General features: G+C 36.9%; 1 protein-coding gene across 1 annotated transcript; it reads left to right on the forward strand.

Moving 5' to 3' along the window:
• Window positions 1–219: 219 nt before the first annotated feature.
• cd81a (CD81 molecule a) lies at window positions 220–23,898 on the forward strand. The gene is made up of 8 exons (XM_058782390.1): window positions 220–476; window positions 6,556–6,670; window positions 19,741–19,838; window positions 20,575–20,649; window positions 20,739–20,852; window positions 20,963–21,049; window positions 21,145–21,228; window positions 21,337–23,898. Exons 1-8 carry the CDS (start codon window positions 411–413, stop codon window positions 21,397–21,399), a joined length of 702 nt encoding a protein of 233 aa, XP_058638373.1. The 5' UTR covers window positions 220–410; the 3' UTR covers window positions 21,400–23,898.
• The last annotated feature ends 166 nt before the right edge of the window (window positions 23,899–24,064 follow it).

Genomic DNA, 24,064 nt, shown 5'->3' on the forward strand with positions numbered 1-24,064 from the left:
ATAGTTATTTTTAACGACTTTAAAGGCGGTGTCAGAGGATAAGAGAGCACTTATTTTGAACTGTATTGTAAATAATGAGACAGATCAAAACGTTCAGAAATGTTTGGGATGAACCTTGAATTCTGAGGATTTTGTGTGAATTGGTCAGATAATCTATTTTCGAACGAGTATGTAGTCTTCTTAATAATGCTTATTTTTGTACGGTCTCTATGCAGTTATTCGGCCGTGTTTAGGGGGACTCTCCAAGGGGGTGGAAACTGGGTGTTGCCCGTTTTTTTACGTAGACTCAATCCAAGCAGCAACTCACACGGAGATTGGAGTTCAGTCAGCGCGAGCACTGCATAACGGCAGCTTCGTCGAGACACTTCTTCGTTAACCGGCTTTAAAAACATCCTCCAGAAACCGACACCATGGGCGTGGAAGGATGCACGAAATGCATTAAATACATGCTCTTCTTCTTCAATTTCATCTTTTGGGTAAGTGGCCATTCATTTTGTGCAGCGGTCCTGTGTTTGGCCTGAGAAACCGCCATTGGTTTTCTGTATTAAGAGGATTGTTTATCCTTCATGTTTTCAGCCGTTATGAACAGGAATTTAAACTGCGCCGCTAATTTTGATTACGGAAACCGTAGATGACCCAGTAACTTCTGCTATGATGACTAACGTAGTTAACGGCAAATGAAATTGTTTTAAATAACGTTACAGATGTTTTATGCCGAATATACATAACGTTATCTATTATAGAGTCGCTAAGACAAAATGATAAAAACGGCGCACAGTAATCTGTTTTTATAAAAGCTTTTTCCGACCGAAATAACGGACGAGGGGCGAGGAGTCCAGCAACAAGATTTCATCACAGCTCCCGTCTGTTAAAACTCCCCACAACGACTAAACACTAGTCTCGTGTTTATTATACCCGTCAAACTTACTATTTTCTTCTCCTTATTATGTTTTTAATTTCACAAAACTACGCTTTTAACTCACACTCGGCGACATAATGAAGCAATAAAATAGCGCAGTAATAAAATTGGCGTAGTCTGGTCCCTCCCTCCCACTCGCGGTAGTTTGGAAAAGAACCTGGAAAGTGAATGGCAATAAAATATTCCACCCAGCCAGACCCATGCCATAGTTTTACCAGTCATGTTGACTGTTCCTTCAGCTCAAAGTGGGTTTTTTGACTCATTTCCTTTTAGGAACTTACACTTACTAAACAGTCAATCAATCGTGGTGGATTTCTTTAGAAGTGCATGTCTTATCTACAGCACGATCTGAGTTGTTAGTCAAGCATTTAAAGTGTAATCTTAAAATCTGGTTGATTAATCGGGTCTCAATTTTCATTTTACAAATTAGTCTCTTGGTAGGTGATTTCTAAACCAAAGAAATAAGAAGAGCATTGCGTAACTACATTGATACATAAGAAGGTATTAAAGAATTATATCTGCTAAAACTAAACTTTTCATTTTCTTCCCAGAAAGTGCCTTCATGAACAATATAGTTGCAGCGTTTAGGCCCGTTACCACCATGCACAATAACTATTTCTATAAAGTTTTAATAATCATTCTAATTCTATGAGAATAGCAAAGCTCATTCCACAGCTATGACAGTAACGACACAATATCACTGGAATCACTTTAATAATGTATTTTTTTTTTCCCCAGCTGAAGAATGATAAAAACATTGGCGGCCAATTAGAATCCACTTGATATTAAAGAGCTTGAGTATTTGAAGCAGCAGACAACATAACTGCAGCTCATGCTCATAATAATTAAAACCACAGCTATAACGATAACGACACAGAGGATCGATATTGTTTGAATCACTCTCCAAACTACTTCTTCCAGTTGATGAATGATAAAAACACTGACAGTCAGAGTCCATCCGACTTTAAAGAGCTTGAGCATTTAAAGCAGTGGACAACATATCAGCAGTGTGTGTTAGAATAAACAATGATTGGTGTGTATCATTATTGTTATAGTTATCTTCTTTATGCTTATTGTTCTTGAGCCTTTAGACTCACTGAGAAACTAAATCTTAAAGCCAATAAGAACCTTGTGGCGAAACAAGAAACAAATTTCACCAGAAAGCAGAGGAATATTTTCCCGCTGGCTAATGGGTTTAACACCCATGCTGATTTCTTCACAGGCCCAACAGGTGGTGAGACCCCTCATGTGTGAATGAACATGGCAAAACAGCATGATGGCTTCCTACCTTGAGGAATTTTGCTTTAAGAACTGACCCATAGACATGGTGGAGGAAAAATACCTATAAAGAAGGTGTTAGATCTAAGAGTCCATTGCCAAGCCCATAAGATGAGTTTGACAGTACATTGTGGTTAATGGAGGATGGGTGCGGTGGTTTGACAGAAGGTCTGGGCCGTCTACTTCTGAGCCTCATGCTTTGACATGCCAAGCATTCTACAACCACCTCACACTGGGTCACCGGTCAAAAATAGAAGCAGCACCAGACTGCTGGCAACAGAAGGGAGAAGTATGAGAAGGGGGCTCTGATTTTAAGACCCTTACACAGGCTGATATCTGTGTGTGAGAGATAAGGAGAAGTGTTTGTGTGAGGGTGGATGCTAATTTCATCATGTTGCAGGAAATATTAAGCAACATGGTGAAATATTTTTCATGTAGGCCTACTCTATCCATGCCATTGGCCTCTACTGGTTTTACTTTGGCAACTCACTTATAAAAGTAAAAAATAGTTTATAGCTGGCTTCCGGTAATGAGTAAAATAGAGTAAATTGTAACAAAGAAAAGTTCTTTAATAAATCTACTACTACTAGTCAAGATGAAGCTGATTGGAGGAACGCTTGTTTTGTTTTTTTGTTTTTTTATGGTACATAGTTACATAGCTTTGTTTTTTTAGGGCTACTGTATGGCTTATGCAAAATGGTACTTAAAACTAATGATGTATGGTTTATTAATGTGGTCTTTTTGGCTATGTATTGTAATTATTCAGAGTAAATGGATACTTCACATAGACTTGTTGTAATACAGTTCATGCAAATTGCACCATGCATTTGAGGAAGTGTGTGTTGTTCTGTAATAATTGCCTACTAATTACACCTACGTAGGCTATTATTATAATTCAGAATGATCATATTTGTGTATGTGCAAAAACCTTGTGACTGTCCTCTGTTATTCCTTCCCTCAGGGTCACACTTCCTTCCTTATCAGGGAGGTAATTCTCAAAATATTGATGTTCTGCTCTGCAGAAATGCAGTAAAACACTTGGGTAAAATAAAAGAAAAGAAAAAGCACCGTTGACCAGGCTGCAAATATTTAGAGCATTAGAACTAGAGGGAAGATGTTTATGTAATTAGTTTTTTTTTAAAGTCTTCTGCTGTTGTGTTCCCTGAAAACACGTGCTACAGCTGGTACACTTACTGGTTTTATGTAATCAAGTTTAAAACAGTAAAACTCCATAAACCTAGTAGGTAACTAGTAGGTTTTTGTGGTAATGATGATCATGTCAGTATGTAGTTCAAACACTAGAGTAACACCAAAGTCATTGGTTTAATTCTCAGCGAGTTAAAATCACTTTGGATAAATGTCTTCTCAAAGCATAAATGTAAGTGTATGTCTGCATGCTGACTACTCTGCTCATTTGGGTTTGTCTTGCTAGCTGTGTTGTCAATCACACTCTGTAGTTTATGCTTTGATGACAAAAGGCATTAGATTCTGTGTAATAATACTATGAAATGTTGTTAGGTATTTTTTCTAAGTGAGTTTGCCATTCGTAATTAAATAGTTGAGTTATACAAAAAAAAAAAAAAATTTTTGTCTTAAAGTATGAATTACCATAAACTCAAAACTGATATTTTAGAATGTTGTAGTGTTTGTTTATTATAAATAATTTATATTTTTTTCAGAAAAATCATGTGCCCTCTTAATTTTTAATCAAAAACATTAATGTGCCATTCTTCTCACTACAGCATTATGTAAATTGCCGTGAGGGCTGAGCAATAAGTTCATCCAATCATTCCAGTCCAACAGCCTGTCACTCACATGAAGCGATTTAAGTAGCCGTTAGCAAACGATCCAGTCATTTCCCAATAGATAAAATCAAATCCTACCCAACATTTGTTTTCTCGTTTGAGAAGCAGGTTTTTATTAATTTTTTTAGTTTGCTGTTCTTACAACAGGTTTAACCTGCAGTATTTAGTGATTGTCAATTCTGCAATGATTGAGTAGTCACTGTTCATGCTTTCTTCTGTGTAAACAGGCCATTTGATGTTTTTAAAATTCACAATAAAATGACCAAAAAAAAGTTGTAATTCAATCAGTAAAAGTTTTTATGAGCATACTCAGCTTTTATTTAAAAGCATTATAGCATAGATTGCCATATTATTGCCTGTAATAGCTTGTTATATGGCCAAATATCCTGTATGACAAATAGATTATTATTAAATTAACCCTTGTGTTTTGCTCTACAAAATAAATGGCATTTCCTGCTTTTTCCTACATAAATTCAGTTAAAGTATGGAAAGTGAGAAGGGAGAATGCCCCCAGATCGCCCCCAAAAGAATTATGGCTTATTCTGGTTATAGCTCCCCCTGACACCTCTGGTCAACTGGAAACTCTTGTGTTTAGGGGAATCTCTTCTGTCTACTCAGATATTCCCGAAATCATGATGAGTGAATGTAATGTGGAATCCACCGAGGACGCGTTGCTTAAAGTGACAGAGCTTCTCCGTGAACCATCATTTCGAAACCTCTCCCTTTGGCTGGCCCTGTGTTTACTCAGTTGCTAAGCAGCAGGCTGCCTGAGCTCTGGAATGGGCCTATCTGGCCTTTGGAGAGAGTGAGAAAGACAGAAAGAGAAATGGAAGGAACTCTTTCTCTCACTCTTTTACCCTCTGTGGAAAAGGTTTTTCTCCCCTGTGCTTAGCTGGAGAGAAAGTTCCTTATTCAGAAATTGTTTATGGATAAACAGCCTCACACACTATCCAGCACACTAATGCACAAATTTAGGCTAATTAAAATAACCAAGTAAATAATACGGATGACATGAAATAATATTTTTTTATATTTATTATACTATTAATTTTATTATTATAGTATTTATAGTAATTAGATTTAAATTTGACATATTTAGTTTTCATTTTAATTTTATTTTAAAAATTGTAATATTCTTGTTTTTCTTTATTTTTCTTATTTATTTCTATGGATTATTATTATTATTTTTTTCAGTTTTATTTTTAGTAATTTTTGTACTTCATCTTGTTTGATTTCATTTATTTGGCAAAGCAACATTTCTATTTTTTTTTCTTTTAAGTTTAACTTTTCATCTATTTATTTTTTATTTCAGCATAATTTTAATTGACAAAAACAACTTTAATTCAATTTTAGTCTTGATTTTTTGTAGAAGAGGGGCTGTGGTTTCTTTATTACATCAACAGGTGTGAAAGACCAATAACCATGGGAAAAAACATTTAGAGAGAAAAGAAAGCGCTCCCCTCGTGATCCTTTATTGGGGGTGTGGTGTGTAAGAACTGCACCAACAAATGCCTTTTGGTTTGACCTGGGGTGAATAGCTGTGGCGATGCAGCTGTCCGCAGATGTACTGTAGGACTGGTGCTGGATTCTTGACTGAAAGGACTTACAGAACGAGAGAATGGAAAGGAAGGAAGTACGAGTCCATTGTTTTCACAGCCAGAGCTGAGCGATCTGCCCATCCCAGCATTCCTGCTAATGGTCTTTGTCTCACATTCCCAGTACTCTCCCCTGTGCGGTGTAGCCACATCTCTTTTGCTTCTAACGGCACCCACCAGGTTCTTGGCGGTCTCTAGTGCATTTTATCTGCGCACTGCATTCCTCCACAGAGCCTACGCATTCCTGACGAGATCCAGCTGCTCTCAGAGGGTCCAGCTCTTGTCTGATTTGACAGTGATTTCACTGTAAATAAAGGGTATAAACAAAGCCAAATAAACTTCTGCTGCTTGTCACGCAGCCACCCCTCCCCCACACGTACTTTCCCGCTTCTTTTCCGCTCATGCATACAATACCACACATTGTAGCGCTACTTTAAATGGTCTTCTCAGCTGCCTACGCCCTCTTTCCTTTCCCCCCTTTTCTATCTCTCCCTCCCCCTAGCCGCGAGAGCCTGTGAGCACCCTCTCTCTTGAATATGCCATGTGTTTATGAGCCTCACTCAACTGAATGCTCATCACTGTGAGCCATGTGAAGAGAAAAGCGGGCTCAGCCATACTGCTGTAGCGTACAGTGATGTTTTGATATTCTTAACCCTCGGCACTGTGGGCCTCTAGATGGGGTCTGTAACAAGATCCTTCCCTCCCCCCGCCTCACAGAATGTGTCTCCTTTCTCTTTGTTGAATGGAAAATAAGCAGACTACAAGAGATAGACCCAAGGAGACTGACAAAATGCATCCACACACCACTTTAAGAGTCGAGATGAAGAAGAAAGTTGTGTTTAAAGATGTGAAAGCCAATAGATTAGGGAAAAACTACATGTATAAAGTTTGCAAAAGACTTAATAAATGTGTTTAAATGTGTTAAAGTTTTTCTTCCTCTCTCTGTGTTTTTTTATAGCTGGCTGGTTGTGTTATCTTGGGGGTTTCTCTCTGGCTTCGTCATGACAATAAAACAAGCAGTCTTCTGGAACTGAAGTATGAGGGCGCAGAACCACCCAGCACCTTCTACATCAGTAAGAGATCAGTTTCTCGATTTCCCATTATTATCCTCTTTTCTCATTGAGTCTCATTTGTTTTCCATCTCTCATTCCTTAGTCTCTCAACCCAGTCTGAAATCCTACCGCTTTATGTGGTCACATAAAGTGGTTTAACACAGTCTCTCACGAATAATTTTAATACATGTCTTTACACAAGATTATCTGAGTGTTCTCAGTTTTTCCTCTGGGTGGCAAACATGTTTTATTAGCAGTTCTAATTAGCAATGCATTGAAATTTTGGCAACCGAAAAAGCAAAAAAAAAAAAATTTTACAGCTGGATAGTTTTGGATTGCTGGAATGATTGACTGTAACAGTGATGTTTAGTTAGTGCTTCTCTGGTGGTGCGTTTTGACTGTGTCAACATCTATTTCGTGCACACAACATGGATAAGGTAAACAAGTCAGCTGTGTGGATGTCTGGACACACTTCACTTAGACTGCAAATAGCAATATGTAAAATTTGTTCAGCTGAAATATTGAGAGGCAGCTCGTTGCTGAAGAACTTTAAAGTTTAAAGTAAATTTACAATAGCTGCGTTTCCATTACCCTTCAAATTGCGCAAAATGATATTGCTAATGGAAATGTCAATTTTGTAAAAACTCCCATATATCGCAATAAAGTTTGTACGATCGCATTAGGTAGTTTTTCAAGCAATTCGAAAAAGGAATATATCGGAAAACTGCATTGGAAAAAGTTTTTCATATTTACATGTCACCTGGTGTACGTAAAAATCACACGATCATTCTTTAATGTACTATAACCTCCAAGAAACACCTCATACATGGCCGGTCTCAAGTATAAGGGGCTTTCCTTGCCATTAATGCTTGGGTGGATAACCCCTTATTTACACTGCACACATAATGCAGCATGTAAGCATCCCAGAAGCGGCTCTCCGCGCTGCTTTGCTGTACGTCTCCTTTGATTAAAAATAATGGCTAGTGCGGTGACTGTGATATACATAAACCTACCAACATCCATCGCCATGACTTATCGCTAGAGGAAAAAATTTAATTTTAGTCATTTAGGAAACGGTGTAATTTCACAATAGTTTTTTATTGACATTTATAAATATTGCAAAAGTTTTGTGCAAATCTTTAATGGAAACACACCTTATGACTGGTTTAATTTATCACCTAGTACCTAAATTTACATACCCGCAACTATATTATTAGTTTTGTTTTTTGTATCACTAGTTCCAATGTTTTCGTTAAATGAACAGGCACACTAAAAATAAACACAGATGCTGCTCTTGCCCAGTGATTCCTATTGCATTCACCGATTATTTCCTTTGTTTTAAAGTGGCACAAAGATCCATTTTATTACATTTATACAGTATGTGTCTTAAAGTAAATAAAATTATGAAATTAAAGAAAGAGAACGTTTGCTCAATAAATATTTAGCTCACTGGATAACAGTGTTGGTGAGGAGCAGTGAACCCAGCAGTGACACACACCCAAATGAATTTTGTAATTTCATCCACAAGGGAAGTCAGTGGAAGCACATAACAGAAAAAATGCAAACTTTGGTACTAGCTGATGGTTTTGCATCTGTAAAGGTTTTAAAGTTTTTTTCCGCTGTAGTTTCCACAACAGAACAGATGGTTCCATTTCTTCCCAGTGATTGATAACAAGTGAATTTCCAAATACAAATCTACAGATCAGTTGACGTCCATGGAAAACTAAAATAAAATTAGATGGTTCACCTGGACTTTTGTGAGGTCAGAGGTTAGTGTCAAGGACTCTTACAGACGCACAAGTGGGCTGTTTCTGATGGCAACTGTTAAAAGCATTTTGTTTATTCAGGAAGGCCTTGTGTCTGTTAAGGCACAGAGGTTAACAAGTGGGTAAACAATTCTCCAGTTCATGTCAAAGCTATTATAAGACCTAATATTTACTGAGTCGTGGATTTCAAGAGAGAAATCTCTTATCTATACCTGAAGTGTCTACAAAAAATATTTAAAGGAATAGTTTATTCATCTTTTTGTTTATTCATCTTTTTGACTTTTTTCTAGATGACTTTTAATGCCTTGCAAATGTCAACATTGTGCTTAAATGTACTATGCTTAAATGTATTTTTGAAATACAACATTCAATAAAATATACAGAGTAAAAGAATACTCTAATATTTGAAAATTAATATTGTTTGGCACATAAAAGTACATGTAAGACTTCAGAGCATAGTATAAAAGAGGCACTGATGAGGAAATAGAGTGGTCTATCATCATTCTTATGTTTTGTGGCAATATACCTCTTTAAAAAAAAAATCTCTTTCTCATTTTATTTTCAGCTTAGCTGTGTATTTTGTCTTGTGATACATGGAAACTATAATTTGTTTAAGTACAGGTGTCCGCTTTCTCAGACTGTAAAAAAAACCCTCCTTGTCGCTTTTGTGAAAACACTGTTCTCTTTCCCTTTTCCTCTCTTATCCATTGGTTTTCAAGGTACTTGCCAGAGTTTTTTTCAGCTAGATCACTTTGCCTGCTTTATGGAAAACACGTGGCTCACACTCATCCAAAAGTGAAACCTAGTATTTTCGACATGTTTGTTAATGAGCATATAACTAATGGAAACAGGAAGACCTCGTTTAAGAGCCACAATTACACTGGGTTTGTACTGTATGTTTTCCTTCTCTGTGTCCCTTTCCCAATCCCCTACCCCCATCAAGCACATAAACACACTTAAAATACAGTTTCTTTCTTCTGGAATGCAGAATATTATCTCTGTTTTGCTCAGTTGGAGATATTTTTGCAGCTCTGTGTGCTAAAGGGAGGAGTTTTAATACTTGTGGCCCTGCTTAGGGTTTGGAAAATGTGAAATTCACAGTGAGTCATGTTAAGTATTTCCTGAAAATTTAGGGCTGGTTACAGATGTGACTAACTTTATGTGTTTATGTGTGTGTGTACATCTTGCGTGTATAAGTGAATATAGCTTATACAGTACAGCTAACACCCTCACTGGGTTGCCTGAAACAAAATATTTGTGTTTCATATCATTTGAAACTCATTTTCAACAGCTATTAACCACAACCTAATTGTAGTTTATACGAGTTTTAAACAAAGGTTTGGGAGGAGCATGTTCCTCTAATCCTGCCAGTCACAATGCAAGAGTAAGCATGTATAAATGGCTGCTTAACTCACACCATTAAGAGTTATTCAGGCATCCCTTTACCTCCCAATCTCCACCTTTGTGTCAATTTTATTACTGATTCATGTATAAGTCCATGGGAGTTAGAGCTTGAGAGCTTGAGCCCTTAATCATGAACAGCAATCAATTTAAATTTCAAAAAACATATATAGTTTCAAATATATACTTTATCTCACAAAATAGTTATGTAAACATGTCACGAACATTAATAATAATGTTACAAAAGATTTTTATTTCAACCTGTTGAACTTTCTATTCATCGAACAATCTCAAAAAAGTATCAAGATTTTCACAAAAATATTAAGCAGTACAAATTTGGAATTTTAGCTGGAAATTATACAGATAATATGCAAAACTTGTGGGCAATTTAGAAACAACAACAAAAAGTCTTAAATAAAATTTCAGATTTTAAAGCTTAAAGTCAAGTTTTTTTAAATAATTGTTTTCCAGGTTTTTTTGTTGTTGTTGTTGTTTTTAGAAGAACTGACGTGACGCCATTTTGATCAACATCCAGTCCCAAACTAAGTTTGTTTGGAGTTTTAAACAACTTGTCAAAGTGAACTTTCTGGAACTACCATTGGTCGCTAAAAGTTCTGCTGCTCAGGTATTTCAAACTGCTTTTTACCCCTAAGCAAAAAACAAAAAAGAACTTTGCCATTAGTATATCTGGGCCTTAACCTTTTGACCACCAAGGTCCAGTGCTTCAGCGGGACACAGCCCCTATTATAAAAGCCCAGCGGGTGACCTGCGTGATGTCTGGGAACAGCTGAGGGCTCAGGCACCATGGCAGCAGCAGTGGTCAGGGGGGCAAGAAGGCAAGGCGTAAAATTCAGATTTGTGGCATCCAAACACATGGCAACCCAATAAAGAGTACTGTCAGAAAAAAATACAGCTGCTTATTCCTGTAAGGTAGCAGATCTGAAAGCAAAGCCAAAGAATCAGCAAATTCCATGATATGACATGCACTTGGCAGAATAGTGAAATAGAGATTTAGGGGAATGACGCAATGCAAGTGATGAATGACAGAATGCGATTTAGAACTCAGGTTGAAAGAGAACAAGTATACTGTGATCTATTGTCTGTCTGCAAAGTGCAAAGATGCCATGTAAGGAGCTGCAGATGAAACATTACAGCTCTCAACATCTTAATGTGAGGAAATGGCCTGCAGCCAGCAGCTCTACACACCCTGCTTTGCTCTATATGGAGTGTAATGTGAGAGAACACAACTAGAGCTAAAGTCCATCAGAGAAAGAGCGGTGGGCAGATCCAGGTGGGGAAGCTTTTTGCTCTGAATAGAGTTAAGCTCGTCTCTTTAAAAGTCATCACTTCGCTCATAGCTACAAAATAGTATGCGATTAAAGAATAGGCACTCATAAATATTAAATAGTAAAAGTCAATCATTCATTTCCATAAAGCAGTGTTGTGATATTTACTACTCATGAATACATTATGTTGTAAAAACAGCGTCAGGTGAACACAAATTCTGTGACTAAAAATATCCAAAGACTCATCATTGTCTCTGTTGTACAAACATTTGAGACTCTTTCCCTTTTCTTTTCTTATATTTTCTTGAATGATTCTCATCAGCCATGGTGGTGTGTGGTCAGGTCAGCCTTTCCCTGAAAATGCCTGCTGCTGAGTGTGAGGGGGAATGGAGCTGGCCCGGGTGACTCAATTATTCCATAATGGCAGGGGAGGGATGTATCCATAGCAACTAAATTAGATGAGTGAGTGCTGCTGTACTTAAACACTACAGTTTGGATAAGACTGGATTCAGAACTCAAACAAATATGACATTAGTGCCATTAGTGCTTCTTCTAGCTGTATTGGCTCTTTGGGTACACAAACTAATCATAGGGCTCTTTTCTGTGGCCTGTTTCACGTGATAACTCAAGCACAAGTGAAGCTATACACTACCATTCAAAAGTGTTTTTTTTTTTGTTTTTTTTACACAAAATTATTAAGCAGCAGAATTCTTTTCAACATGAAAGAAATCAACATATTAAAATTAATTCTGAAGGATCATGTGACACTGGTGCTGGAAATTAGCTTTGATATCACAGGAATACACTTCATTTTTAAATACATTAAAACTATTTACAATATTACTGATTTTGCTGTGTTTGTGAAAAAAATAAATGCAGCCTTGGTGAAACTTCTTTCAAAAACATTTAAAAATCTTACGACCCCACACATTTGAATGCTAGTGTATTTATTTTCTTAATATACAAAAATAAAATAATAATTAAAAATAATCTTATTTATTTAAAACCTTAACTGGAAATTATACAGATTCTACGGCATGCAATGCGAAACATTCACTGTGTTATAATATTTAAACTACCACTAACCACTAATCAATGTGAAGGGTAACCTCACAAAAATGTTGGTTATTTTATATAACAATCTCAATTAAGTACTTTGTTTTTGGAAAGGATGTTTAATGTGATTCATTCACCAGAGAAATCCCCACATCTTCCTTTTAGTACAGAAAACATAGTGAATGAATGTCTTATTAGTGCCTCTTTAAGTAGCCAACTCCACCCAGTGAGCAACAAGCTGATTGAGCCGAAAGAGATAATGTATTTTTGGACCAATATCATACTTGGCAAGCTATTAACTCAATGGCAATCTAATAAAAGCATCCTGTGGAGAACACCAGTGGGGGCTGTCAGTCTGAAAGTAAAACTTAAATACTCCTGCATGGAATACAAAGATAAACCTTTTGACCAACATGATACTGAAAGTAGTAACATTATTTGTTGAATATTCCCTTTAACGTAAATTTCGTCTGATAGCATAGTGTCAGCAGGCCTCATGAAACACTTAGCTAAAATGTTTTTTTTTTTTTTCAGTCAACACTTAGAATTCATTTATATTCAATTAGCACAAATGGCTTCCTGTTCCTATGATCACAATCACTTTGAAAATCCATCAGCACTCAGCATTAGCATTGCAGCACATTGTCTTTGAGTTATTTGTACCACAGAACTGATGTGGATTTATGCTCTTCTCCACTGAAAGCCTTTTCAAGTGGACAAATTAATTTCAAGAGAGTTTTTGCTGGTGGTTAGATGGAAGCACGGTGTGATGAGTTGGTGAAAAAAATAAACAATAATCATCTGACCTTATTGAGACACATATTAAGCAATGCTGTTACTGCTAGTAATAGTAATGTAATATCTTTTTGGTTAATAATGCTATATTGTACAGTGTAAAAATATTAGTTATTATATAACTTTGAAAAAAAAATGGAAGAAACATAATACATAATTTTTTTCAAAAGCAGTCAGCCTTCCTTGGAATGCAAAACTAATGCAATTTTCTTCAGTATGTTCTTACTTAACAGACAGCTACAGACATGCATTTGTGTACTTATCTCCAGTTCTTTTCAGGCTTACAGACCCAAAATTAATTTCAAGTTAGTATTAATTGCTCTGATGTTTTGCTTTTCCATAAGAATGGCTTGTTTTGCTGTATTTTTAAGGTCAAATTGGGTGTTTTAGCTGAGCAAACATTACATTTCCTTCTTAGGAAGTGACCTTTTGTGTTTTTCAGGGTTTTCTGCTTTCGATTTGTCTTGTTTCTTCAAATTTGAATGGCGTATCTTAAGAATCCAGTTTGAGCTGTTACTTCCTGATGTGTTTAAACAAAGTTCTTTCTTTTGTGAAAGGAGAGTATTAATTCAGCCTTTTCCAACCCTCTCCTTGCGCTGTAGTAGTTACTGTCATAGCTTCTAGATATCATACCATCAAATACAGACAGTGAGTGTCTTAAAAAAAGATTTGGGAACCAAGATGAAGGGTGAGTGAATCTTGAACGGAATCAGAGATGTGAGAGTGGGAACACAAGGTCCCAATGATATCACATCTTTGTGAGACGGAGTGAATGGTGATGATTGAGTGTGAGGAAAAGGAGCTGGCAGCATGATCAGGGGAAAAAAGAGGATTAATGAGGAAAACAGGAAAAGGAAGTAATTATACTTAGGGAATCAACAAATGTACTTCCAGAATAACATGGAGTTGTTTCCTTAAGGAGCTCTTTCCACTTAATCCGACCCTTAAAATCATTTATTAGTGTAACCTGATGTGTTTAGGTTGATTCAGTAGTGTTCAGTAATATTTTTCTTATACAGAAATAGCTTTTGCAGGCTAGTTTCACAATCCATGACTCATTAAACTCATGTTTAAGCATTTTAACACAAAATTATAGAAAGAGTTTGTTGTGTGTACACTAAAAATACAAATGTTAACCTAAAGATATCCTTCATGTAGTAACATCTTACATTTTAATTTTATTGAAGTAAAAAAAAAAAAATCTATAGATTATTTAACATTAACATTTTTCAAAGTCTATACATTATTAACTTGATCATCCTGAATATATTCTGTCACACCTACAAAACTAAATTTAATGGTTAGATCAGGTTAGAAAAAGCTCCTTATAAGTAACAATTGCAGGTTACCACGTTTCTTTAGTATATAGATACAATAAATCAAATGTGCATGTCTGGACTTTCAAAAGCAAATATATTACTGTGTGTTCAAAGGACGTAAGTTACAGAAAACAGTCTCTAGAGAAAAAAAAAAAACAAGAGGAAAAATCTGCTCACACATCCCAGCACCCCTCCTTCAACAACAGCTCCGTCTGAGAACATGCCACCCTCCCTCTCCTCTCTCTCTCTCTCTCTCTCTCTCACTGCAGCTTTTCCTCTCACCGTTACTTCCATTGTGGTTCAACTCTGAACTCTGGCATCATCTGTTTGTGCTTAAACTTTGCAGCGTGTGGACTGACTTTCCTATTCCTTTTTCACCCTTAAGGTGTGGTCACATTAGCGAAATTTCAGCAAAATTGCAGTTGTCAATACTGTGGTGCATAGTTAACACAGAAATCAATTTCAAACCAAACAGCTTTCTGATGGTTTGATCTGCAGTTTGAAACCTGTTGGAAAATTTTGCGGGCAAAAAAGTTCAGTTGTCTATTGTCAGTAGTGTCGTGATGGATGAAGTCAACATGATGAATCCATGTGACCAACTTAAATCCATTACAAAATCTGCATTAGGAAATTTTCAGCTGTTGCACAAGATTTCTGATTGCATAGATTCCTATTGAAATTACAGATTTTTTCCCCCTGAAAAATTGGATGTTTGTTTGTTGTTGTTTTTTTGCTGTCTTTTTTCCATTGTTCCTTTCCTCATGTGACATGCCCAGCTCTCTCTCTCAATTCAATTCATATTGCTTTATTGGCATGACATACTTAGATACATATTACCAACGCATTACATAGCAGAATAAAAACAAAACAAATATACATCCATAAATAAACAAAACAAAATACATCCATAAACATTAATGGTACTACTAATGCAGATGTGTTCACTCTTTACTTCTTAGTTTATGGCATTTATAAATATGTTGTGCTACTAAGAGGAAGTAGGTCCTTCACCAAGTAATATTCCTAGTTTGTCATTTTCATGGAGTGACTGGAACTCAGGAATAATCTGCTGTATTTGACTGTACAGTGCGTCTCTTAAAGACATGTATGTCTTTTTATGTCTTACCACGTGTCTCTCTCTCTCTCTCTCTCTCTCACTCCCTGTCTTTGACTGGCCAAGAGCCAGATGTCTGCTCTTCGAATTAACGAAAATAGCAGCTGCATTTGGCAACTTTCTTTGCACTCACACATGATTCCAAAATACTCTTTCCGAGACTCACATGCACTCAGACAGAGATGCAGACAGTGGAGTAAGTGCCTCGATCTAGGGGGCCAGTACAGAGAGATGGGGGTCTCTTCAGTATATTGCGTCATAAGGCACTCATTCCCTACAGGAAGCACCTGGTCATAGAAATATCCTTACATTCTTCTACTTATTCACATCAGTTATTTTTATACTACATGAAACTTGTCTCAAACTTACCACACTCTGCACAGCTAGTTAATAGAAGCAAAAAGAAAGTGGTTTGTTTAAAGAAAAAGTGAAAGTATGACAGAGGGAGAGCTGGTGAGTATTATGCAGCTGTTCAGTATGCTAGTCACATCGTTGTGCTCCATTCAGGCCTGTCACATTGAGAAATGGTCTGGTGGCAGTTCCTTTAGCCCCTTACCCACCGCAATTAAGTAAATGGAACCAGTCCCCTCCCGCATCACCCCACATTGCATTGATTTTTTTTTTAAATTCTCTTGCAAGGGAATGGGCACAGTCACTAAATGACAGCAGGACATTTAGATGTTTTAAAAACAAAATTTTATTATGCTCTGGAGATTTAGTTTGTAAGTTAAAGTGCCCTGGGCGTGTCGCTGTGCAGGCCGGAGCATGAGAGATGGGGCTGGAAGGACAAGATCAACTGAATTTGAATAAGAGATGGAGAAACAAAGAAAGAAGGGTTTGCATTACACTTCCAGAGCAAGGAATTAATTTGATTTTAAACCAATGATGCTGAACAGCTTTTTGTAGTGTGCCTAAAATGTAATATGATGAGCATGCAGACATTAACAGTGCAGTAGATATATAGATGGTTTGATTTTGGGTAGGGAAATCTCAGAGAATCAGTGAATTGATTCAAACAGTGAATTGACTAAGCCTGACAAAACAGCTTTCAGAACAGTTCGCCAAATTGGATTGACTATTTATTTATTGCTGGAGAAAAGATAACACATCTAATGATGTTAAGCTGAACAACAAAAAAAGACAATGGCAAATGAACAAATAATACAGAAGTAGAAAAGCAGAAAAACAGAAGCTAAAGTTCAAGTGTGAACTGGTGTGAAAACAGTTGATGCTTGCAAAAGATAATTCATGCTCACTCATATTCGGTGTGTTGAGTCTGAGCAATTTCAATTTGTGTGTCTGATTGTTTCTTAAGAGAGAGAGTTTTCTGTTCTGTTCCTTTAAAAAGTGCTAACATGTGGTTGTTTCCTTAAAGTCTGTGTGAAACAGGAATTGCAACCAACTTTACTTTTTGTACATATTTTAGAGGGGAATCAAATTAACTTTATGGATTAATTGTTCACCACAAGACTAGTACTGTGCACTAACGAAGTATATTTGTTAGTGCGATCCTCTTCACTAATATCCTCTGCGTCTCAATCGGGCTCAAATTGAGAAGCAATATAGACGACGCCATTGTTTACAATACAACCGGAGCACATGCCGGCGTTTGTCAGAGAAGGGACAGAGCGGTGTGGAATAAAGGTAAATTATATGAAAAATAATGCGTTTTTAAAAAAACGAAGCATGAACACATGTTAGACTGCACCCCATAAACACAATCAAGCCTAGAAAAAAACCAGTCAACCACCCCTTTAATCTTTGATGTAGGGGTGGGCGATATGGAAAAAATATATCACAATTTTGTTTAGAAATATCACGATTCACGGTTTTATCACGATTCTTTGTGGTGTTGGTTTTTCTATTTGGTAAGTTGTCTGAGCATTACAGCCAAACTAATTTCCCTGTTATAAAGAGAAAGCCTTTTCAAGGTAACAAAATAAAAACGACAGATATTTAGGCCAAAGTGGGTGAAGATAAAATTCTTTGTCATTATTTTATCTATTATTAAAAAATAAGAACAAAGATAAAAATTACAACTACACACAGCCTAATATACAAATAAAACAAACAGTGCTTTATTTTCAGGTACAATAGATGTATTTACCAGGAGCATTTAAAGGGGTCATATGATGCGATTTCAAGTTTTCCTTTCTCCTTGGAGTGTTACAAGCTGATTGTGCATAGATAAGATCCCTAAAGTTGCAAAGACTAAAGTCTCAAAACCAAAGAGATATTCTTTATCAGAGTTAAGACTCTGCCACGCCCCCATAAAACGGCTCGTTCAAACACGCCCCCACATGTCTACGTCACGATGTGGAAATATTTGCGTAACGCCGCCCAAATGTTCATGCAAAGAATGAAGGCGTGGTTTCAGTAACCGCAGTAGTGTTGATGCAGCCATGTCAGGGAGACACTGTGTTTCTAGGCGAAAGAATAAGCACTTTATTTGGCCTTCCGAAAGTACAGCAACGCATTTTATAGACGACCATTTCGTGAACCTAAGAGAGGAGGTAATTCTGACTTTGCTATGACAATCTGGCGCTTCTGAATCAGCAACTGTATGTTTTGTTATTAGTTTAAGTATTTGCTATTGGCTGTTTAAATGCGGAATTTTGCATCCTCAAATTGTCAGTCAAACCTCATAACTCCACCCCGCCTCCATTCAGAATGAAGCGCCGCGACGCGCAGTTTGAAGACAGACGTCTACTTCTTCACAGTGCAAGGTTAGCTAAATAAAGAACTGATGTTTGAATAAGAGCAGCGTTTCGTTTACTCAAGAAACGCTGTCTATAAAGGCTAATGTTTTTGTATGTTTAAAGAGCAGTCTGTCTTAGCATTTGGTGTCTAGTTGTAGCCAATACACATTTGTACGTTTTAAATATCCTGTGCATAGCGGTTTGTCTCTTATATCGTGAGATTATGGTCAAATGTATTAAACAACAAGAGAAACTGAGTGCCCATATAGCTACAATAAACTTTAAACCTGCAAACTAATGAAAATGTGATGCTATTTATTTACTACCTCAGATTAGTCCGTTCTAATGATGGACAAAACACAGATCTATTTTGAAGAACGTGGAAAACCAAACAGTTGCTGGTCCACAGTATTTATTCCTACTATCAAATTTAATCTGGACCAGCAAATGTTTGGTTACCCACATTCTTCAAAATAACTTCTATTGTGTTAAAACAAGTTAATTAGATGTTATCACATAAAGCACTTTTTTTGTTTTTCTTGACACAAATATAGCTTGTTGAAATGTAGGCTAGTTGATCAATAGTATAATTCATGACTGATGTTTAACACAAAAATAAACAAAGGCTGTTACAAAATGTTAGCCTAAAACTGTTCTTGATTTCAGGCAAGTAATCAGAAATAAATCAACAGGTTGTTTAGAGGTAGAACGTTTTCTCCTGTGCTGAGTGTCTGAGAAGACAGAATCAATCAGTGAATTGATTAAACCTGACAAAACAGCTTTCAGAACAGTTCACCGCATTGGAATATTGTTTTGTTTTATTTTATTTAATTTTACTGAAGAAATAATATAGCTAATGATGTTAATAAACAAAACAACAAAAAAACATTTAAAAAACAATGGTACAAAAAATTTAAAAAAATACAGAAGCTAACATGCAAGAGTGAACAGGTATTGCCACAATGAAAGAGACAGTTGCAGGATAATTCATGCTCACTCATGTGTGCTGGGTCAAAGCGATTTCAGTGTGTGTGTGTGGCTGATTGTTTCTTAAGAGAGAGAGTTTTCTATTTCTGTTTCTCTCTGTCCGTCTCTCTATTCGCTGCCATTTGAACATCCATGCAAACACTGCTGCTGCACCCTAAGGCCTGCTGAGTTGCTATGGATACAGCAGTTATCACTCAGCCTAAGCGATGTGAATACTGGGAAAAGAGGGAGTTTTCTTTCTTTTTTTCTTAGAGAAAGAACTCCACAGCTTTTTATTTTCTTTTTTCCTTCTACCAGTGCACGTCATGTTACATAAGAATCCTGATTTGCTGTTAACTTGAGGCTTTTTTATGTGAATGAGGGAATGGAAACAAGAAGTTAATTTTGGCCCCTCATGACTTCCAAATGTTCTGCAGTTTTCCTTCTGCCTAAAGTAAACTTGCCGCACCATCTAAGTGAGCACACAGTGACTCCTGCTGGTCACGATCAAGTACTGCACCCTCAGTATATAAAAAGCATTTAGACTGGATGGATGACTGGTTGAATATAGTTTGGTTGTTCAGTGTGTTCAATTTAGCGCCTCTTTATGGCTCACTCTTTAGTCCTAGTTTTGTTGAGGGGTCTTGGATTCTCCTTTATGATAACACACATCATGCTCCTTCTTGTAGGTGTCTACATCTTGATCGCTGTCGGTGCTGTGATGATGTTTGTTGGATTCCTTGGTTGCTATGGAGCCATACAGGAATCCCAGTGTCTTCTCGGAACAGTGAGTAACAAATCCTGACCTCTCAGCAAATTCCTCAAATCACATGATGCCAAACAGTAATCAGAAGTATATTTTAATGGACTGACTGTAAATCCCCACTGAAAAAAAAGGAAGGAAACAGCTTGTATGGCTTTTTCAGTTAGTTTAAAAATATTTTAGGTAAATGTATTAACTGAGCTTGTTAAAATACCATGACTTTATTTTATGCCATTATTTTAATAATTACCTCTTTATACCACAGTTCAAATGTTTGGTGCCAATAAGCTTTTTTAAAGAAAACATTTATATAAATCATATATATATATATATAAAATAAAAATGTTTTTGAGCACCAAATTTGAATGGTAGTGTAGTTTTTAAAAGATTAAGTTATGGCTTTGTTACTGACATTGGCAACTCATACTTATTGGTTTGCACTGTAAATTAAGGTAAGCTTTCGTAGGTTAACTTTTCAATATGAAGTTTCTTAATAAATAGTGTAAAATGTAAGAGTTTTATTTAAGGTCTTCAACTTTATTGCATGTAAGACTAATTATTACATTTGTGCCCCTTGTATACATCAATTATAAACTGATGCAGTTCATTTTAGTGAATAATTGTCAGTGACAGAAATATATATCAAAAGTATAACATTTAAATATATCTCTAAAAAGAGAATCCACATTGTTGTTCATTATGAATTCATTGACAGACTCCTGTCCATAGAGTACACATCCCTTTTCTTTCTCTCCCACAGTTCTTTGCCTGCCTGGTCATTCTGTTTGCCTGTGAGGTTGCTGCCGGAATCTGGGGATTCATGCACAAAGACAAGGTCAGTTTCTCTGACAAACATGCATAAACAGTGTCAAGCTGACATATACACATCTGGTTACATATTTGTAATTATACCTTCTTTTTCAGATCTCCAAAGAGCTGATCACTTTCTATGACTCTGTGTATGACAGAGGCGTTTCACTTACAGATAATGAGCAAAAGCAGGCTGCCGCTACTGTCTTGAAGGTCTTTCATGAGACTGTAAGTAGTCCTGATGTTCTGAGGAGCACACAATTAATCAAGCTAACACAAACTCCTCTCAAACCAAATAATAGTACTTATTTCTAATCACTGTCATTTCTGGGTTTCAGCTTAACTGCTGTGGCAAAGGAACCCTGTTTTCAGGTGCTGCAATGTGGCTTTCAGACACCTGTCCTCAAGACAAAAAAACTTCTGACGTAATAAGCCTCTCCTCAGTAAACCCTCATACTGAAGAATTCTCATCCAAATCATCCCACATAGCATGACAATAACCTGTTTCTGCATTTTTCAGAACTGTCACACCAAGATCAAAGAGCTTTTCTCTGAGAAGATCTATCTGATTGGCATCGCCGCCTTGGTTGTTGCTGTTATCATGGTGAGTGAGTCTGAGTGTGTTTATATAGGGGCCTGTGTGTTAAGTTATATTCGACTAGCTTTTGATGTTGTTGCATCACATTTTACCCTTATTTTACTCTCTTTCTAGATCTTCGAGATGATCTTCAGCATGGTGCTTTGCTGCGGCATCAGGAACAGCCCTGTTTACTGAAACAGAAGGGCAAGATATTACCTTTAAAACATCAGCCAAAAAAAATTGTGTTTTATATCTACCATCTCCTATTTTGTTTTGTATCTACCATTGTTTCCTAATGTAGTCACCCTGTCCAGTTCCTGAGGACTCAGAACAATTTTTGTGCATTTTTTTGTTCAAATGTTGCAGTGGAACCACCAACAACTAGTCTGCTATTGTTTACGCTGTAGTTGGCAAAGACTAGTTGTGATCTGTAGCTATAGCAGTAGACTTACAAACACAGTACATTATCACATGAAGAATTGATTCATTTATTTGCTTGTAGTTTTTTTGTGTTAACTTTGGAAGTACTGCTATTGCTATTGGTTAATATCATTCTTTACGTATGTACATGTATAAACTGTATATATTTGCAGCCCTGTATGGCTCTTAAGCATGAATCTTGTATTGAACACTCCTGTCCATCTTCCTCTCTGAGACTGCTGTTTGTATGTTCACGTTTCTTCCTGAGAAACCACTAAATAAACAGTGTTAGCTAGGTGAGAGAGCAAGTCAGAATAGAGTGCTTATTGAAAGTGAGAGTAAAAGGATTAATATCGTTAAAGACCCATGTATACTTCATTTTCCGCGTTCTGCTCCGTCTAGCATACAGTTGAACGCTCGAGCCATTCAAAATACACTCCGTAGACAGCGGTCTAGGACGGACGCGTTGGGCGCCTGCGCACTACCCAGTGAACCTTCGTTTTCAAGGCTTCACTCGGACAGTATGCACTGACATTAGCGGACTTGCGTCACACGGACTGTCAGCTAGAGTGGAATTCGGACAAGGAAAGTATACTTCCGGTTTAAAATTATTGAAGTTGACGAGCACTGCGTTACTTTCTGCTCAGTCGGTTCAAAATTGACTATACCGGGTTCTGTGGGTCAACAAGTTAATGGCAGTCAACAGCACTTATAATGTTGATTACCACAAAATGTAGTTTCCTCTCCTTAATAAACAGCAACAATTTGGGTTACAATGAAGTACTTAAAATGACAGCGAATGAGGCCGATTCGTAAACATTACAATTTTACAATTTAGTTGCCATAACAAATTAAGTCTAGAACCTTAATGTAAGCGTGTATAAAATGAAGCATTTCTGTTTTAAATAGCCTGCTCTAGAAAGTTACAAAATTCACTTCTATTTTAAGTGCCTCACCGTAGCATTGGTTTTTGCCGTTTTCAAGAGTCAAAATTAGTTTTTGTGGCAACATTACGCCGCAATTGTTATAAATTGAGTTTAACTTGCGAATCATATTGAACCTGGAATATACCTTTAATGGCAGAAAGGGCACTGATCTATGATCATTGTGTTTCTTATATGTGAGATCACATAGACGAGAGAGCTGATCCTAGATCAGCACTCTTGCTGTGGAAAGCTGTAAACCTAGAGCTTCTGATGCCCGCTACAATCTACAGTCTCTTTATGCTCTCTTAATACACTGTAATGTATTTTTCTGGATGCCCGTCATACAAGGAGTTGGACCACATGTAGATTCACTGCCCCAGTCACTGAAGTTCTGGCCCTCTTTGCAGTGATCCAAGCCATAGAGAGGATTCATACATACCTGCTAGCCTTATTAATGAAACACCCTATCCCTTAATCACTTAGATAGCAAATCCAGATTGATTCCTAATGGAACCGTCTATGCTGTCATAGCTGTAATGTGTTATGATTTCACTCGACTGGAAAATCCAAGGAGTTTGCGTGATTGTCTGTATGTACATTTGTGATATCAGTTGACAGTGAGTTTGGAAGGACATGCTTGGTTGGTTATAGGATTGACAAGCTCTAACTCTTCACTGCCACCTCTATCACAGATGTAGTTGCTGTAATACCGTGTCACCTTCACTAGGTGGCGCTCCAGTAGTATTCGCTTTGAAAACTGGTGACTACACTCTTAGTATGCCTGTGTACATGTCTGTCGTGCACTTATTCTTCTAGACCGCACTAATACGAAGCGCCCTCATCCCTGATGCATAAATACCATAAGATTTGTGATTTACTACATGCATTATGCAACCCTGTCTTGTTAACACATAATGCCTATGCTGATATTCTTAGAAAGTGTCTTGTAATATGTACAGCTATATAGTATACTAATTACCATGTAAAGACAATGTATGCCTTTTAATTGTGATATCGTTTTTTTCTGGTACTTGTCAAAAAATGCAATGATTTCATTTGAAGCATGTAAGAATTTTGGGGGTCCTGACAAGTAAAGCATGATCTTCTAACTATTAAATATTATGAAGGAGAAACAGTTGTTTATGAAATTAACTGTTGAAGTTACAACACATCAGCGTATTTGTACACTATCAAATGTTACTGTTGTGTTGACAGGATCTCATACTTATCTGATACCCAAATTGACAACTGTAACTCAAGCTCTCTTTACCCTGACGCACCAATTATAGATTTTGGTCTGGTTTTGTTGCCCAAATATTTAGAAATTAAATGTATTTTACAAATAACATCTCTTCAGTTGTTTTGTCTACATTTTTCCTTTGTTGGTGGAAAAAAATAAATAAAAAAAGAGAGATCAAAAAGTTCACTCTTGTCAGGGCCGATAGCCTTGTGTGCAGCGCGCCGCTGCACTTGGGGTGTCTCGAGTTCGGACCTTTCCTGAACCTGCTCCCTTC

Source organism: Onychostoma macrolepis, chromosome 07, assembly GCF_012432095.1.
Source record: "Onychostoma macrolepis isolate SWU-2019 chromosome 07, ASM1243209v1, whole genome shotgun sequence".
In the NCBI taxonomy this organism is placed as follows: domain Eukaryota; kingdom Metazoa; phylum Chordata; class Actinopteri; order Cypriniformes; family Cyprinidae; genus Onychostoma; species Onychostoma macrolepis.